Source organism: Falco peregrinus, chromosome 8 (assembly GCF_023634155.1).
Source record: "Falco peregrinus isolate bFalPer1 chromosome 8, bFalPer1.pri, whole genome shotgun sequence".
Lineage (NCBI taxonomy): Eukaryota > Metazoa > Chordata > Aves > Falconiformes > Falconidae > Falco > Falco peregrinus.
Window position 1 is genome coordinate 5,189,567 of NC_073728.1, and position 18,718 is coordinate 5,208,284.

General features: G+C 42.1%; 1 protein-coding gene across 1 annotated transcript; it reads left to right on the plus strand.

Moving 5' to 3' along the window:
* Window positions 1–428: 428 nt before the first annotated feature.
* SLC40A1 (solute carrier family 40 member 1) lies at window positions 429–17,238 on the plus strand. The gene is made up of 8 exons (XM_055811604.1): window positions 429–724; window positions 922–989; window positions 5,421–5,580; window positions 6,465–6,580; window positions 6,907–7,033; window positions 10,228–10,470; window positions 12,196–12,861; window positions 13,971–17,238. The coding sequence occupies exons 1-8, from the start codon at window positions 682–684 to the stop codon at window positions 14,288–14,290; spliced, it is 1,743 nt and encodes a 580-aa protein (XP_055667579.1). The 5' UTR covers window positions 429–681; the 3' UTR covers window positions 14,291–17,238.
* The last annotated feature ends 1,480 nt before the right edge of the window (window positions 17,239–18,718 follow it).

Below are 18,718 nucleotides of genomic sequence, written 5' to 3' on the forward strand. Positions count from 1 at the left end.
AGCCTGAGCCAGCATCAAAGGAGCGATCTCTGCACCATCGTCCTTAGAAGAGGTTATTCCAGTTAATAACTTAAATTTCGGTACCCCGTGGGGTTTGTGTTTTGGTTGTGGTTTTTTTTTTGAGAGCTCTGAACTGGGAGCACTGTCACCGGCGGGGCTTCCTGCCACAGCCGTGTGATACTTGGTGCTGGCCTTGCTCCCCCAGCTTCAGGATGGATACCCTGGAGTTTCAAGCCTTTTTCCAGGCGCGGGAAAGGAGCCCGGCGGGGGCACTCCGCTCCGGGGCGGCGCCGGGGGCCCAGCGCAGGGCGGGCGCTGCCGTGGGGGCGGGGCCGTGCCGTGCCGTGCCCGCCCCCGGGCCGTGCCGTGCCGTGCCGTGCCGTGCCGTGCGGGCGGGGCCGGCGGCCGCGTACAAAGGGCGGTGCGCGGCGGGGCCCCCCCAAGCCGCAGCCCCGCGCCTCCGGCAGCAGCGGACCCCGGAGTCAGCCGGGCGTCGCAGGGCGCTCGGCCCCCTCCCCGTTCCCGGCCGCGGCGGAGGGTGCCCGGCCGCGGCGCATAAGGCTAAGGCTTTCCGACTTCAGCTACAGTGCTAGCTAAGTCGGGGAAGGCAACACGGAGCGAAGCCGCGCGTCCCCCGCCTCCTCCGTGCAGCGGGCTGAGGCAGCGGCGCAGCGGGCCGGCATGGCGCGGCGAGCGGGGCCGGCGGGCGAGCGGCGGCGCGGCGGTCAGTGCGCGGGGGGGCGGCCGGGCTCCCGCTGGGCTCCGCTCACCGGCGCGGCGCGGAGGGGGCGGGGGGCCCCGGCGGGCGGGGGGCGCCGCCGCCCCGTAACGCGCGTCCCGGGGGCGGCCCCCCCGGCGGGGCTGCTGGGCACGGTGGGTGCGCCCCAGACTCCCTGAGCGTGTGTCTTGTTTCTCGTTTAGGATCCGTGCTTGCCTTCTTTACGTCTGCAAAGTTCCTTCTTTATCTTGGGCATGCACTGTCCACTTGGGTAAGTAAAGAGCCTGGCAGAAGTAGGGCTTTATTAATCTAGCGCGACTTACCTGCACGGGGTCGATACTCTGCAGAAAATCTCCACGGAATAGCACACCGCCACGAAGGCGGAGGGCTCGTTACAACGTCTGGCCGTTAAAAGCCTCCATAATCTTTACTTTGTATGTTGCAAGAGGCGCAGCTTTCAGTAGTGCTGCCCTGGGTTTCCCCGGGGCCTGGTTCTGTACCCTCTTGTGCTTGTAGGTAACCACAGAAGCAGTGAGACTCCTAGAGTAAGCTCTGAGTGACAGAAGCGAAGCATAGGCTGTAACAGAATGAGAGACAGTCTGTTGCAACATGTGTTCGAAGGACTTGGATATTTACTAAGGGGCAATACTCTCCGTTTGCCACGGACCCATAACTGCCACTTGTTAGCAAACCTCTTGAGAGCAGCAGGGAATGTCTTTCTGGCAAAATGTTTGCCTTAGCAAATGCTCTCCTTCTGGCTAAGGTAACATGCTACCCAGTTTTTAATCATTTGAAGCATACTGAAAAAAAATAATAATCTTTAAAATATGCACTAAAAATAGACAATCTGGTTCTATTCCTATGATAAAATCTTATAATGCAATCTTAAGTTTCCATCCAGTGGCTTGATTCAAAAAGAAGTGGAAAGGCCCTACTATTCCCTGTTCTGTCTTTAGTCCTGTGTTTGGACCAGTTTAGCGTGTGCTTTGTATAGCATTGAACAAGTGGCTGATATACGGTTACACCGCTGCATGCAGAACCCTGGCAGCTCCTTGCTGGCGCTAACCTGAAAGGTCACACTGATGCTTCTGTTAATGGGAGCAGCCTTGGAGTGGTGTCACGCTGCTTTAAACAAGTGCACGATTTTAGCAATTATCAATATTACTGAAGGAGCTGAGTGGTGATGGTTCTGTTCAGGTTGCTGCTTTTTAGAGGCCAGGGTTGTAACCTGCAACAGTTTCTGTCAGGTCAATGCCTACAAAGTGCCCAACAGGGAGTTGGCTCAGCCCTGCGTACTCCTCTGAGGAGAGCAGCAAAGCTTGGTAGCGGGGCTGCTCTCGGGGTACATGAGTCAAGGTGACAAAGCAGCGTTTGAAAACAGTGTTGCACACCATAACAAACATTAAGACTGCAAGGTGTCTTTTTAGCCGTTTAGTGGTATTAATGATTATCTCTTTGGTCTAGTCTGTTTTCTTTTGTGCTGCAAATCTTGACTCAAAACCAACCAAACCTGCTGAAGCAACATAAATACAGCTTATTTTGACAGGACTGGGCACAGGACTGCACCTTTTCTATCTCCTGAGCTTTAGTGTTCCTGTGGTCTGAACATTTTTGCTTACAGGAATGATAAACGAGCGCCTTAATCTTCAGGACTCAGAAGTAATAAATCATCTTTGTTCTAAAAGGGCTACATCTGCAATGCAAAAGCTGACAGAAATGTGGTTTTGCTGTGATTGAGAGAGCTAATTTGGTTTCTGTGTTACTAAGCCGTTCCCAAATACAGAAAAAAGCTGTAAATGATTAAACGTGTCACATCTCTGCAAATGCTTGGATTTGAACAAAGCCTGGACTATGTCTTAGGCTGCTGTTGAGTAAGGCCCTTGAATGTGTGCTGTGATCTTAATAGTCCGGGCTGCGCTGCTGAACTGGAGGCTCCGAGCTTACGCTGTTGCCTTTTTTTTGTGCTTAATTTGTTACTGTCTGTCACTCGGCAGTGAAGAAAGTACAGAATGAAACGGCGTTCCCCTTGTTGGTGCCGGGAGGTCAGTCCCCTGCCTTGCCTGTGCCCCTCAGACCCCAGCAGGCCTGTCAGGAGGGAGTAGCCGGGCTACGGCTCGATCTGCTGCCTGCAGCTCTGAGAGGGGGTTGTATACATTTGGCCCGAGATTATTGTACGGATAATTGTCACAGCAGAAGAGCCAGAACCATCTTTAAAAGGATGGGGATGCTAAACAGCTGTAGCTGTCAAGAGTTGAAATACCCACGTTTTGAGACAATTTAAGGTGGGATTAAGTGTATATATAGTTGACTTTGCCCGTTTCTGAAGGCAGTACTTGTTTACGTTTCAATAGGTAGAACTTAGCTTGCAATTACATACCTGCTTCAAACCTCTGTAGTTCACTAATATTATTCTTCCCTGATACTAATTTACCTTTGCTCTTCATGGTTTTTAATTCTTGAAAAAAAACCTCTTACTTCCAGGTTGGAACAGCTTTAGTTACTTGAAAAATTATCTGTGTTGATTGGCCTGTTCAAAATAGTCTGGGTAAATGCGTTGGATATAGTTGAACGGAGTTCACAGGCTCCTTAAATGAATTGTGTAGCAAAATTGTGATCTCGCTGGAGTCGGGAATCTTCCTGTGAGTGTCAAGTGAGGTCAGGTTTTTCACTCTGACATTAGTGGCTGGCATTGATTATCACATGCTCACATTTCTTAAAAATGCCTTTTTCATCTTGTGAGAATTCAGTAACTGAAACATCACTGCTGAAAGGGGAAAAAAAGAAACCCAAACCAAACTTCTGTTATGAAATTTTAATGTGAAAGTACTCTTTTGGCCTATTTTTTCTAGCTTAAACGGGTATGCAGGCTAATCAAAACTTGTTAACCCACCTGCATGTATTTTAAGTGAAATTTAGTAAAGAGGTGCCTCGGGTTGTATTAAGTGTGAGTGCTAGACTTGGGAAGTGGCATCCCGGTGTTTTCATTGCTGGAATACTTTCTATATACTTCTACTAACCATGGACTAAAAGTGGAACATATTTTACAGAAGACTTTACATCTCTCTGGAGAGTGAAAAATGGTTTAACATGTATGAGAGGGCACATCTAAGCTGATGTGCTTATGTTTGCATTTTTTTAATTGCTTTTAATCAAAAAAAAATGTACAAAATCCAGAGGTTTTTCTTGAACAGGTGAACGTGATTGGGATGTAATTCTTTCTTTCCACTTAAGGTTAAAGAAACAATTATGAATGTTTTAATATTACGATATTTGAAGTAACCTCCTTCAAGGAGCTTCAGTAACATTAAAAGGCAAATTCCTTTTGTGCATCTGTACTACACTGAAGACTTCAATCAAACTTTGCAATTATTTTGAACCTCCAAATAGTATGCTTTTTATGTATCTTTGGATGTTATATGATCTGTTAGATCAGGCAGACTTTGCTTTTAAAAAGTGCTTTTATGTTAATGCTGTCCCCTTAGAAATTTGTACTATTCACTGTATCACATTGCTGCCTTATCTTAAATAAGCAATTGCTGAAGAAAACAGTTTCATGTTTGGTTTATAAAAGGCTAACACTAGAGACCCTTACTAAACACTGTGTGGCCTAGAATAGTGTGAAGGATTTCTATTCATCTGTTTCATTATTAATTACATAAAGTGTTTTTTTGTAGTGCATTTCTCTCAGTATGTGCAAAAACATATGTGACTCCTATCATGTGACCACACAAAAACCTCAGTGATTTCATTCGCAAGCCACAGGTCTGTTTGGTAGCAGAATTAATGTTTTGAATAGTATGAAAACTACTTCACTTGAGCATGTTTAGCATTTTGGGGTTTTTTAAGCTGTAGTTAAGTGATATCAGAACATGAAAACTGTGTATTCTAAGCACTAGGTTAAACTAGCAATAGGCTAGATAGGTTGAACTAGCAATGAGTTTGCAATGGGTTAAACAAGACCTGATATTCTACTTCTTAGTGATGTGCTGATGTTTAACGTTGTTACAAGATCTTAAGTCCATTGGCTTCGGAAACTTCAGTTAATATTTAGGAGAACATCTTCCATGATTTAGCCATATCCATCCTGAATTGTGTTGACTTGTTTTGGCTTGACCGGCTCTTGTGTTTTAAAGCAGCGTTTAAGCTTTGATCATCTAAGAACAAACTGCCAACTTGGAAAGTTACTTAAATAGTACTGGTAATCAATGAATCTGTTGATATTTGATTTGTGCTGGAGAATCTGTGTAAGCTTTCTGAGCCTTGTTGGTTGTGGCTGGTAACAAAAATATCTATTATAATAATATTAACAAAGTCCATTATGTAATGGACTTTGTTAATATTATAATAGAAAAAATCTGGGATATTTGACACGGTATTATAAACTGTGATGTTGCACTTGATTAGGACAGATTATTTTAGTGAAACTAGGATAAAATCAACGGTGGCAGGATGTAGTCATCAAAAATCCCAACCTAACCCCCAAAATAAAGTAAACCCAACATCTTTCCCCTGCCCCTTCCCCCCCCCCCCCAAAAAAAAAAAAAAAAAAGAAACCAAAACAACCCCACACCTTGCCCCTGCATGTGTAACAAACCTTTATTTTAACACAAACTTTTGTCAGGACATTAGTGAAATAGTCAGCTTGGGTCCTCGCAAGGTGCGTATAGTGATGTGGCGTATGTACTCTCTGTTACTCTTTAAGGGAGATCGTATGTGGCATTTTGCTGTGTCTGTATTCCTGGTTGAACTTTACGGAAACAGCTTACTCCTGACGGCAGTCTACGGACTGGTTGTGGCGGGATCAGTTCTTCTCCTGGGAGCCATTATTGGAGACTGGGTGGACAAGAACTCCAGGCTCAAAGGTTAGATGCACAGAGCAGGTTATTTACTGAAGGATGGATCAAATTAATGTGAAAGGATAAAGCTGGTACTTAACTCCTCAAGTCAGATATGAGAATGGGGCTTGCTAAGTTTTTTGTGGTTTTTTTTTTTTTGAAGAAGAGTGATGTTTGAGGGTGGTAATGATTATACAAAGATAGTGTCACAGACTGGAAGAAAACAGTTTTACATAGCAATGTATCTGCTACTCAGGCTAAACCTGTATAGTACATATTAGTGTGTGGACATGCAACAGGTAAAAAGCACATCTCCTCAAGAACTACAGGCCCAGCTCTTTATAGCCTAATACTAACATATACTCGCGTTATTTGTTGTCTTCCATCTGGATACAAACATCTTCCACTTAGGTGTAATGTAAATGCAGTGCATGTTTACACTTACTTTAAATATGTATGCTCTGCTCTGTTTTATAAATAATGTGATATTACATTCTTCAGTATACAAAACAGCATCACTTCCATGGTATGCTGAAGATGAATTTTAGAGACCCAGGCTAAGCCCTGGTTTTGCCCCTTTAAAAATAGTTTCAGCATTTGAACAGGTACAGTTTGATGGCTTGTTGTTTTTTTTTTTTGACTAAGACCTACTTGGGCTGTAAACTGTTAAAAGCTGTGAGTTGTTAACAGCCACAAAGTTACATCAGACATTAATACTGTTTCTCTAAGACAAGGGAAGATTCAAAATCTAGTGTGAAGTATAGTTTTACCACTTAGTTTTGAGGGGGAGAATAAGAAATAAAAGCATTTAAAGATTTTTTGTGCATGTTCCTTAATATTAACTGCCTTAAGCTTATAGTTAGCTCATTCTTATGTTCATAGCTGTTGCTGTCTGTTTTGATTTGAAACAGTGGCCCAGACATCCTTGATTGTACAGAATGCGTCTGTCATCCTGTGTGGTATCATCCTGATGGTTATCTTCTTGTTTAAGACTGAGCTTTTGACCTTATACCATGGATGGCTTCTGGTGAGTGCTTGAACATGTTGATAAGGAATTAATTTGCAAAGAAACTTATGGGGAGCGTGGGAGACAGGTGAATTTTGATTTCTCTCTAGTCTGTTTAGACATTTCTGGGAGCTAAAACTGGCAAATAAACTTTGAGCTAGTTGGATAAACAAAGGTGTACATTTTCTGTCAGGAATTGTAAAGTAGACTTGGTCGTGTTTTTTCTGAAGAACAACACTAAAATGTATGGATTCAAATGTAAAAATGTCTTTTCTGGTTGTACAGGGTAGGAGTGGAGATCTCCATCAATTTTCTCACATTGTAACTCTTTCCCCCCATTTCTCTAGACGATGTGCTATATCCTGGTTATCACAATAGCAAATATTGCCAATTTGGCCAGCACTGCCACAGCCATCACAATTCAGAGGGACTGGATTGTTGTGGTTGCAGGGGAAGACAGAAGCAAACTGGCAGGTGAAATATGTTGCCTTTTTAATACCTTTAAATGTCTTAATTTCAAAGATTGTTTTTTAGAGTTTTCCAGACGTCAGCACATCTTTGAGTCCCAGATACTATTTTACAGCAGGTAAAAAAGGGCAGCCTTTATTTTCCTCTCCACTGCTCTAGACTACACTTAGAAGATTAGAAATTACTGTTGTGATGACAGTGTAGTTAGGCATCCCTAAACTTGATTTGTCCACTTTTTAGTCCTGCTGCAGCTTTGTTGGGAAAACTTTACTCTTGCTGAACAAAAACAGACACCACACTCTTAAATCAAATAACCAGTGTTTAATAGAAAAGCTATTTAACTTCCAGGCACTTAAAGCGAAGTGTCGCAATACTTTATTTTTAGGTCCCTGGAATGAAATGGAAAACTGTTGCATAACTGGGCTCCTCACATAGGAATCAAGAAAGAGGTACATGAGAATGAAGTCCAGAACTGTAAATAGGCAGATGAGAAAATTGCTGGTAGGAAATGATGTGCATGCAGATATATTTGAAATAGGGCACTTCTCTAGCATTAGATGTCTAACTCAGAGCTGTGAGCACTTTTCTTCAGTTGGAACTGAAAGCTCTGTATTCCTTTAATATCAGATACCTTTGTTATTAGGCTATAGATTTAATCTTCCTCTTTGCCTAGTAAATATTTTTCCTTCTTTCCCCTTTCTTGCACAGTGGTGTGGCTTTATTAGGAGAGAGAGTGAGTTCCCATTCTAATTCTGCTGCAGCCTGGTAGTCGTGGCACTGCTTAGATGGGAGAGATTGTTTGGGATCCTCTTCCCCAAGGATGCATTGAATCTGACCCTCCTTGCTGGAGGGTACTGCTGGCTGCAAGCCCATTCACCCCAAGGGGTGTGTGATTCACCTCTGGCTCTGACTGAACAGACGGTGTGGGAAGCAACATGTATTTTCTTTTGCAGTGAACTTGGCCAGGCTTTGTGGGCTCTGAGTCAACCCTATAAGGGAACTTAAGCCTTCCCAGATATAAGAACTGATGCTGAAGTGTGAACAAGGCACAGAGCAGCTTAACATAGCCAAGACATCTTCAGCTCGCTGGAGTAACTCTGGGACCAAAGTTTTAAGTCTGACACTTGTGGAGTTTAGATACCTCCAGGCCTAGACAGCATTTCAGCTTGTGGACTCTGATTTTGGATGAAGCTGCTTAACTTGCCCATAAAGTTCAGTTTACATATCTGAGTCTTTTTAGGGATTTGAATCCTATATTGCAGATTTATTCTGTATCTCCAGTAAAGGAATCTTACTTGCCTGTTTCATCCAGGAGAGGCTAGTTATTAGATATATTAAGTGTCTTGCTTTCATTTCCCAGTGTACCGATTTTCCACCATAGTCTTTTATTTTGACCTTGCAGTGCCTTTTACGGCACGTTTTAGTACCTTTTTAGGTACAGAGCAGCAGTACAGGTTAACTTTCTTTATGCGTGTGAATCACTAGTAGAAAAATGCCATCTATCTGTAAAAGTCTTAAAGTTCTAATGGTCCTCGTTAACCTTTCTTGTGTCAGATCTTACTCAGCAAATTGTCTCCCCAGTCCCTGTGCTGCTTCCTACACATGAGATAAGGCACAGGCCACGCCTGGGGAGAAGTGCGGCATGGGAGGCAGTCCTGCCTCTCTGCTGTGTCACGATCTCCATTGGAATTGTATGACCACTTCTAGGCTGGATTGAAAAATCAGGCAAGAGGTTACTCCAAACTCTCATGCAGCTTAATTTAAAAACAAAAAGCCCCACTGAGCAAGTGCCTTAGTTCAATGGATCTATCTAAAGGATCTCCTCCTGGCTGAACAGAGTTGTTGTGTGTGTGATAGTAATTGTAACTGGGAGATTGTGGAAATTGCTTAACATAAAATTGAACACCTGCATTGACTCTGCAGCAGATACTGTTGTCCAGCTCTGTGCTGTTCCTCAGGGGAGCCTTAGTTAAGCAAGTTAGGGAAATGAGGAAATGCCTTGGCTTCCCCTTCTTTGTTGTCCTTGATTAGTTTTTCTATTCACTCTTAGTTTGTACCTTTTCTGAGTGGGAGTATTTGCCTTCCTCAGCTCGAAACCCAGAGCTTAGTTCTTGGAATTTCTAAAGCCAAATATTGTGCAAGTATCTAACTTATCTTAGTTAACCATCAGTCAAATAGTTAAGATCGAATCGACTTTTGAATTCTAAATAGAATAACCTAAACATTTCTTTGAACAGCAAAGAGTAATTTTCTACAGATTCAGAAAAGCAGCTTCATGCTAGTATACGGTTTCACTTGCCCTTCAAAGGCTCTGATTTCATAATAGGACTCTAGAAGGGTTTGAGATGCACTTCTAAGTAGCATAAAGCCCTGATGTGTAAAACTACTGAGTGTCGAAGTGACTTTTAGAAGTGGAACAATGGTACCATTAATGGGAAGCTTACAGGAGCCCGGAGGGCGTAGTGATGCTAAAGTGGATAAGGTTGGGGAGGCTGAGATGTCACCTACCAGCAAATGGAAGATGTGTTTGTGCTAAGAATGGGCTCCTTGTTTTGACCGGAGACATCAAAGTGTGGACCAGAAAGGAGTGAGGACTTTGCTCAGTAAGTTCTGAGACTACTAAATTTCCTTATTGAGTCACATTGGTCGATGGCAGCTGTAGGCAATTTCAAAGGTCTGTTGCTATCATGGTGGGTGCTGTGGTCACCAGTTATAAGAAGTCAGTGGAGGAGATTAGGGGATACATGGTCTGGTACTGGGAGGTAGTAGTTGCTAAAATTATATTTACAGGAAAGAATTCTACTGTGTGGAATTCCTTTTTATGTCTGGAGTTAGGCATGCTGGGTTTGAATGTTAGAGGCAGGTTTAGGGGTCCGTAATATCACTAGGATGTCAGGGTAGTCTGATCTCATGACTAACAGTTACTTGCAGGAGCAAGCTAAACCTGGAAGACCTCCTGCAGGCAAAACTGTTGGGAGCGGGGTTTTGGCTTACAAACACCTTGGTTGATCACAACTTAAATGTTGCAATGCTCTAAAGGTGCCCCTGGTTAGCAGCTGTAACTCCTGCTGGAACCAGTTATAGCTGGGGCAGGACTTTGTAGCTGGATGTATATATACGTGTGCAGTCGTCAGGTGTGTTAGTGAATGTTTTACTGTAAGTTTTCAGCAATTACTTTGTATCTTCCAATAATTTGACAGATATGAATGCCACAATAAGAAGAATTGACCAGTTGACCAACATCCTGGCCCCAATGGCAGTTGGTCAGATAATGACGTTTGGCTCCCCGATGATTGGCTGCGGATTCATTTCTGGCTGGAACCTGATGTCAATGTGTGTGGAATATCTGCTGCTCTGGAAGGTTTATCAGAAAACCCCTACCCTGGCTCTCAAATGTGCAAAAGTTGAAGAATCGGAACTGAAACAGCTGAATGTGAAGAAAGGTATTGAAAACACAGAAGTATTCTGTGAATTTCAACAGTTATTCACTGTATCAGTCGAACTGAAGTGTGGACTTGCCTTTCACAGACGCTGCTGTGAGGCTGTATAGCTGCCTGCTCGTAGCATGGACATGTCAGGTGTTGGATACAGATACCAGGGGCTCTAACCTAAGTAACAACCCTTTGTGCAGCTATTTGAGGAAACCTGTAAAATGCAGCCAAAGAATGAATTATCTTCTTTTAATTAGTCCTTTAGAGTGACTGCCCTGTTACTTGGGGCTGATGATGAGGAACGCTCCTGTCCATCTGTACCATAGTTAATAAGCTGGACGAAGCCCTTTGTGTGATCTACGAGCAAAACAGCCTGCATAGGACTCTTTCCTGCTAATTCAGCTCTGCTTACACGTAGTACTAACAGGCTTTCAGGAGGCTGTAGAATAGGTGGTAGTATTTCTAGTCTGGCATGCTTCAGTGAGTTCCACATGCTGCGGGAAATGGTGGAGAAAAAAATAAATTACTTTGAGCTACTCTGCTCTAAATCCCAGTTGTTCAGCTTGACTAAGAAAGCAGGGTACTAAACTCAAGTGTTTTCCCATTTTCAGGGTACCAGTAAGTGGATACCCCTGAAAGCTCATGCTATAGGCTCCCAACTACAACCTGCTGTGGTTGATTATTTTTTTAAAGAAAAGTTATAAAGAATTTGGATTTTAAAAGCTAGTTAGGAATCTGCTCTTTGCTCAATATATAGTGAGATAGGAGGCTGCTACTAAAAGTATTGAAGAGGCATTTCTTCCCAGCTAGCGGATCCCCTGTGGTAATAGCTGGTCCACTAATCTGTCAAGACTAAGCTGATGGCAGCCTAGGATGGGGGAGCAAGATAAAGAGCATAGAAGGCTCTGTAGCTTTGCAACTGGTTCTTGAATGCCCCTGAGGAATGAAGCATTTAACAACTGTCAGTATGTAGGAAACATCTCCTGAAGTTTGCTGTTTCAGTAGATGAGTTGCCTTTTTAAAAGTTGCAGAAATACTTTGTTTCACTTGCTGTGTGTGGAGCTCTTCAGACTCGGCAGTGTAAAAACACAGCTCAGGCATTCAAGCATCTATCAACATTAGTGGTTTCTATCAATGTTACTAATCTGTGGGTTTTCTGGATTTTTGTTTGACCGGTGGAAGTGCCTTTCTCCTGTATTGGAGGGGAAAGGGAATTGTAGAAAAGCATCGTCTGAGTCTTATGGTTTTCTTTTTTTAAGTCAAGTTTTGAAAGCTTTTGGCTTTGGTAGCCTTCAGCAAGCATATCTGCCTTAGTTCTTCTACCATGATATGAGGTACTGATGGTGGGGGAAGTATTCCCGATGTTCTGTGGTTAGTGCATTTAAACATGCAATGTTAAAATGCAAACCAACATTGGCATTCCTTAAGCAAACAATTTCTTTATGGAAATGGAGCACTTGCTCACAAGTCTAAGGAAGAGAAGCAGGCTGTGTTTTCTCTGAGCACAATTTAATTAAATAAGCAGGAGTCTGACAGGGATAAACCTTAGCTGACCTTACTAGACAGGTGGGATTTAAGGACACTTCAAGACATTCAGGTGATCAGAGGATGGTTGACTGCAGAATTTAACTGATGCACTTCTGTAGCAGCGAGCTTAACTGCAAGCGATTGTCTCGCAGTTTGCACTCCGGGCTTTCCGGGCAGGCGTCTGCCTAACGGTTACATTTCTGTTTACAGAGAGTGACACGAAACCAGCTGAAGGAGTGCAGTTAATTGTTGAGAAAGATGTAACTGGCTTTGAGCGCCAACAGGAGAAGGAGATCGGCTGCGCTGCCCGCATCGCCGAACCTTTCATCACGTTCCGTGATGGATGGGTGGCGTACTACAACCAGCCGGTGTTCCTTGCCGGCATGGGTCTTGCATTTCTGTACATGACTGTTCTGGGCTTTGATTGTATCACCACCGGCTATGCATACACCCAGGGCTTGAGTGGCTCTGTGCTGAGCCTCCTGATGGGTGCCTCGGCAGTCACTGGAATCATGGGAACAGTAGCTTTCACTTGGCTTCGTCGCAAATGTGGCCTGGTTCGCACGGGCCTCATTTCTGGAGTTGCTCAGTTTGCTTGTCTGGTTTTATGTGCCATCTCTGTGTTCATGCCTGGAAGTCCTATGGATTTGACTGTTTCCCCGTTCGCTGACATCAGTGCCAGGCTGTTTGAAAGTGAACGATTACCTACTATAGCATCTCCAGAAGACAAACCTGGAATGGTTTTTGCAACTGGAATGCCCAACTTGTTAAACGGGTCTACTACTCCTGCTAACAGCGACCCAGAGATGAGTCCTGAGCCTGTGCCTTTAATCTCTGTTAGTCTCCTGTTTGCAGGAGTCATTGCTGCTAGAGTTGGTAAGTATTACATCTCTGTTTAAAATCTGATGTACTGGCTGCCTGTCCACTAAATACAAGTTTGAGTTCAGAATTGTAGGCTATGGTGGTTGTGTCACATTTCTAAGGCTAATTCATTGTATTCCACATAAAAATAGAACAATCTTGCAATAGTGCCACTACTGCACAGACTGCAGTACTAATTTCTTGTGTATTGTATATCCCTAATAGGGGAAAAGTTACCACATCTGGAAATGAATGTAACGTTTTTTGGAATGCTCATCTCTAAATGATCTTCCTTCACAACCAAATAAAACCATTTGTTAATAGGAAACAGAACTCAACACATCTGCTATGAAAACCTTCAAACTTAGCAGTTCACTAAACGAATCCATTCACTAAAACTGTCTGACCTTTAAACTTGTGACCAGCAAGGAGATTTAGAACAGAAACTTAGATTTGGATGACAGATTAAATTTTGAGGAGTTGCTGGTTAGCGTTAGTATTACTGTCTGTCAGCGGAAGAGGCAGTCAAATGTGTAAATGTAATGAACAGTAGTTCTCATCTGTAGAATTTTTGTACTCTTAATTTCTGCAGGTTTTTCTGGGTTTTGGAGGAATAAAATACTTCATTCACATGTATTAGGTTTGTCTGCAAGATAAACTTCTAAAACTCAATCTTTAATAGACTAAACTAGTACAGAAGCTTGTGCCAACTGAGACTGTAAGTTAGGTGTTCTGCATAGCTGAAAATGTGTTTGACTTTTTTGCAAGCCTCTTAGGCAAAACTTAGCGCTTGTAGCTAGCATGATCACACTGTAAGGAGCTGTTACAGCTGTTTAAATAAGGAACAGACGAGTGAAGCGTTAACTTGATAGACGTGTTGAAGAAGTATGTGACAGGCAAGGTAATGTGTCAAGCTGTATGTATTATTTCAGGAAATACTAGTAAAGGGGAAGTAAATTGCTCTTGACTGTCGTGGTGAAATCCATTGCAGTCTGCCAAGAGGCTAGCTTGTCCTCAGCACTTCTGCCAGAAGTGAGTGTGTGGCAGTATAAATTTAATTGTGCAGTAATGAACTTACCATGAGAAGCCCAGTCGTATGGATAACTGTTTTTTTCTCTCCATAGGCCTTTGGTCCTTTGATTTGACTGTCACACAGTTGCTCCAAGAAAATGTGGTAGAATCTGAAAGAGGTATCATAAATGGTGTCCAAAACTCCATGAATTATCTTCTTGATTTGCTGCACTTCATCATGGTCATCTTGGCCCCGAACCCTGAAGCTTTTGGCTTACTGGTGCTTATTTCTGTGTCTTTTGTTGCAATGGGCCACATCATGTACTTCAGATTTGCCCAAAAAAGCTTGGGAAAACAACTTTTTGTTTGTTGCACTCCTGATCCCAAAGCAGTCTCTGACGGTTCACCACCTGGTAATACATCTACTGTCTGAAAGGATCCACTTCTTACTAACCTGCTACAGGAATATCATGGCTAAACACATGCTGCCTTCTGTGACCCTGCCTAAGGTGTTTCTCTAGAGTTGAATGCAGAAGTTAGCTGTTTGAGGATGCTGTCCCAAGAGAGCTAAAATTCATCTCAGTTTCATTTTTACACTTTTAGAAAATCCAGTGTAGTTGGATCTTGACAGCTGGTGTTTCAAAGGATCCCGCAAGTCATACATCTAGTACTTATTTGATCGCAAAAAAAGGTGAATTTGTGTTGCTGACCCCCACAGCGATACTGTTTAGTGGGTATACGTACTCAATTTCTTCATGAATTCTGAACAATTCTTGTTTTCATAGAGAAAAATGAGAGGAATCTTTTATTTAGTTGCTTCAGAGTAACTTGATATACAGTATTTAGTTTTCTGGGTTTTTTTCTTTTTTTTTTTTTTTCCCCCCCCATACCATGAATAGTTCTGCTCCCCTATCTTCGCAAATTGGTATAAACATCCTGCTTGGATTCCTGAAGTGGACTCCAAATGCCAATATTTTCCCCAAACACCTGTTTAGTATTCTATCTGTTTTGGTTTAACTTTAGAGAAACACTTCTGTAGTTTTGTGTGTTGCCTTACAAATTAGACAAGTGCTAGGTACAGGATATTGTATTACACTTTTGTTGCACTTGATAACATAACACATAGCCTCATTTTAACAGTTGCTATTAATGTAACATTATAAAGCATGGCTTTTTTTAATTGCAAGTGACAGGTCTGCTCGGATTTGATGTAGCAGAAAGTGCTAAGGTCAGGAGTACTGGTACAGAAAGATAAAGTCTAGGGCTAACTTAGTTTTTGCCTCAGAGTACAAGCAGCTGTAGTTTCTTTTGAACACCTTTTGTTTTCAGAAACCCTATTAAAACCTGACATATTGAAAATTATTAGTATTCCAGACAAAAGAAGCCGGAAAGTGGATTTCTTGCATTTAGCTGTCTTACATGTGTGTGAATTTTGACTTAGTTTGATACTGCTAAGACAATGGGATGTTGGACTGCGTGGCCCTCTAAAGCAACTTCAGACTGATGAAGAATGTTATGTCCCTCTGATTTTCAAGAAGTTCTTGTGTGGTGTTTTTTTGACCCTGCACGTGTACTAACACAGTACTTTAATAGTCATTAACCATACGTGCACTTTTGTAGGAACTACTCTACGCACTTTGCTTTCGCAGTGGAGTTGAACCTGGTGGTGTTCTGAGTTTTCCTCTGGCATGACAGTATGACTTCTGAACTTCAATCTTTGTACAATGTTTGTTTGCAAAATAAGTGGTATGCAAAAACATATGACAACTTGCAAAAAGTGTCCTCTGACTTTTAAGGCTTTTTGTATTTTAGGTACTGTCCTTCACACAGTCATCTGTGTTGCCAGCCTTCAACCCTGGAATGTAAGTGTGTGAACTCTGTTGACACTGAAGGTGTTACACCAGGGCTGAACCTAGGCCATTCATCATAAAATTTGCAATGAATTACATTATATATCAAACTAAATAGAATTTAAACAAAAACCTCTAGAGGCTTTTGTCTCAAATTACAATATTTTGTAAGGGGAGGGGAAGTGAAGGAGTAGGAAGCCAATGTACAGCCAATGCACTTGTAGCTCTCAGTATTCAACAACTGGATGTAACAATCTTCCTCCTCTTAATGGACCAAATGTAGTCATTACTGCTATGTTACTGAAAGTTTCTCAGGGATGTTTTCACTAGGTTTATAAGTGTTTATACTTTGACCAAGCTTTTGGGTTTTGATATAATCAAGTAAAATATGTAAATTAGAATAGCTTTGAAATTTGTGACTCAGGACTGAGTGTAGCTTCTTAAGGAAAAGGGAATTTTGCCATCAGCAGAATTTGAGTCAGAAGACAAAACAAGCATATCTACATTTGTAGAATAAATATGCCCAAAGGAGGATAGCTTATACACTATAAGTACACTAGTAAATGAAATACCTCTGATTTGCCAAATATGTTTTCTTATGTGTATCTAATCTAAATTGGGACCAGATTTTAATACTGCCGAACGTAAAGGTAGCCTGAACGTCAGTGAATGCCTCTATATGCACTTTGAACATCGGAATGCCACTGTATATATTGGATTCACTGGCCATCAGGGAAGCCAAGCTGGAAATGCAGCTTCTTGTGGGCTGTCTGTAGCCTACAGAACCCAGTGTGCCTAAAGCTTAATGCTGCAGCACTAAGCACCACACATCCCAGAGAGGATGTATTCCTCTAGAGTGCTCTAAAAACATAACAGAACTGGGAACATACCATGTTCCCATGTGTTCCTAAAATTTTGGGGTTTTTTTTATTCCAAGAGTAATGTAGTCTTGAGTTGCATAGAAATTTGTTGCATGAATGGATCCACTAGATAGTGCAGTCTGAATCTCGAGCCAAAAAAAAAGCAATGGAGGGACTGGACCTTGGTATTTTGTACACATAATATTGCTAGGATTTGTTTTTGGATACATGACTGGAAGGCAAGACAATCCTAAAAGAGAAGAAAGGTGGATACTAGCTTTAAGAAGAATAAAGATGTATAAATTGGAAATCTTGTTATGTATTGGTCTGAGTTGGATGTCAAAAAAAAAGTACGCTGCTTGAGCACAACCCATTTGTGTATAAGTCTTTAAGATGTATGCAGACACCTGTACTGATTAGTGCTTTGAAGCAATGTGGAGCCTGAAGTCTTACTTAGCAGGACTTTCATTAAGTAAGCATTTTTGGCCTTGTATTTATTTATTTTTTTTCTAAAATGTATCCAATTTGGATGAAAACTGCCTTAAAATGTACGCACTAGAAATCAATCTTACCAGAATAGCATATTTTATTATAAAACCTTATGCTGGACATAGTATTGATTCATGTATTGCTGTTGTTAAAGCTAATGAATAAATTTGCATAAAATATTATTTGTCCTGTGTTACTCTGTTTGTGGGCATCTTGGTGTGCTGTGTTTAGCACAGATCCTGCAGATGAAGGTTTTCCACAGTGATGGGATGGAAACGGCTGTGAAGCACAAACAAATAGCATTGAGGAGGGAGCAGGTGACAAGTGTAGTAAAAGCCTTTCTGTGACTGAGCTCTGGCTTTAGTGAACTGATTTTTATTTAGTATCTGCAGCGGTAACCTAAGATGCAATAGCTGAAGCTGTGGTCTTACAACCTGAGCCCAGGACCGGTGTTGGTGATACAGCGGTCTGGTGTATTGGCTTGCTGAGCGACAGAAGGAAAAGGATTCTGCCTTCTCAGTCATCTTTTTAGTGTACTGAATCTGAGCTGATGGCTTTCTGCAGCAGCCACCCGTAGGGGAGAACACTGGGCAGAAGAGTGGTCACAAATAAACATGATGCTTTTAATATTCCAGTTTTAGTCTTGAAAAGTACCTGGTTCTTGTTCAGTGCATTAGGATACACTTAGGTGAGGAATCCATCTTTGGAAGGATGCTGTGCTCAGTCACTGGGGTTTCCCTGAACTGATTCCTCTTTGAACTAGAGGTTTTCCTAGAAAAATACCTGTGTGGGTTGTCCTCAGTTATTACCATGTTAATACCCTATGGGAATTAGAATTATTGCTAGTAATACTTGGTTATTCCCATGTGGGAATTAGAATGCAAGGCGTTAAAACTACAGCCTTCATTGCATGTACCAGACTTGGTAGCATTAGGGTAAGTGACGTGCCCCTGTAATGGGAGCTGCAAAAATGTCGAAGTCAGGTTACCGGTTTTACATTTTTAGGAACGTTAACTTCCTTTGCTGCCACGTACAAACTGAGAAAAGTGTTAGTTCCGACTTGAAAATGTAGTCATGCTGATCCACTCCTGTAGGTACAGAGAAAAAAGAATTGTGAGTCGTGTTGTGCAGCAAACTTGGTGGATAAACCCCCTTTTTCTGGCTGAAGGCAGCCCTTCTCAGCTTACCTTTTCATGGCTTCAGGGTTTTCCTTTGCTCAGGTGTTCATGTTTTGGGAAGTTCTGAGTTTTGTAAGACCCTGTGGAACTCTGTGCTCAGCAAACAAACGCAGAATGATTGAAGACACCACTCTGTTTACTTGCTTGTTGCACTGCTTTGCTTACTAGGTAGTTGAGATACCAGCTCTGCCTGTGGAAGGCAATGTGTATTGCATGTTACATATTTTATTGTTTTGCTCTGGAATACTTAATTGCTTTTATTTTCAAAAGTTTTGTGGTTTGTTTTTTTGTTGGGTTTTTTTTTTTTTCTGAGCACTGAGGATGCAGGGATTGAAAATCGAATCTTTTTAGAGGAAAAAAGGTAGTGTGAACTCAGTCCCTTCAATTTAAACTTTTTTTTTTTCCTTAATGAGAAAGCTGTCTCTTACAAATTCCCCGAAAGGTTAATATCTAGTTGTTTTAAAATACTACAGTTACTGCTGTC

What these genes read in the sequence shown, in the direction of transcription:
- SLC40A1 (XM_055811604.1), top strand. Translation starts at nt 682, where the DNA reads ATGGCGCGGCGAGCGGGGCCGGCGGGCGAGCGGCGGCGCGGCG. An exon ending in GGGCGAGCGGCGGCGCGGCG is followed by an intron (nt 725 to 921) that starts GTCAGTGCGCGG and finishes TTTCTCGTTTAG; the next exon opens with GATCCGTGCTTGCCTTCTTT. An exon ending in ACAGCTGAATGTGAAGAAAG is followed by an intron (nt 10,471 to 12,195) that starts GTATTGAAAACA and finishes TTCTGTTTACAG; the next exon opens with AGAGTGACACGAAACCAGCT.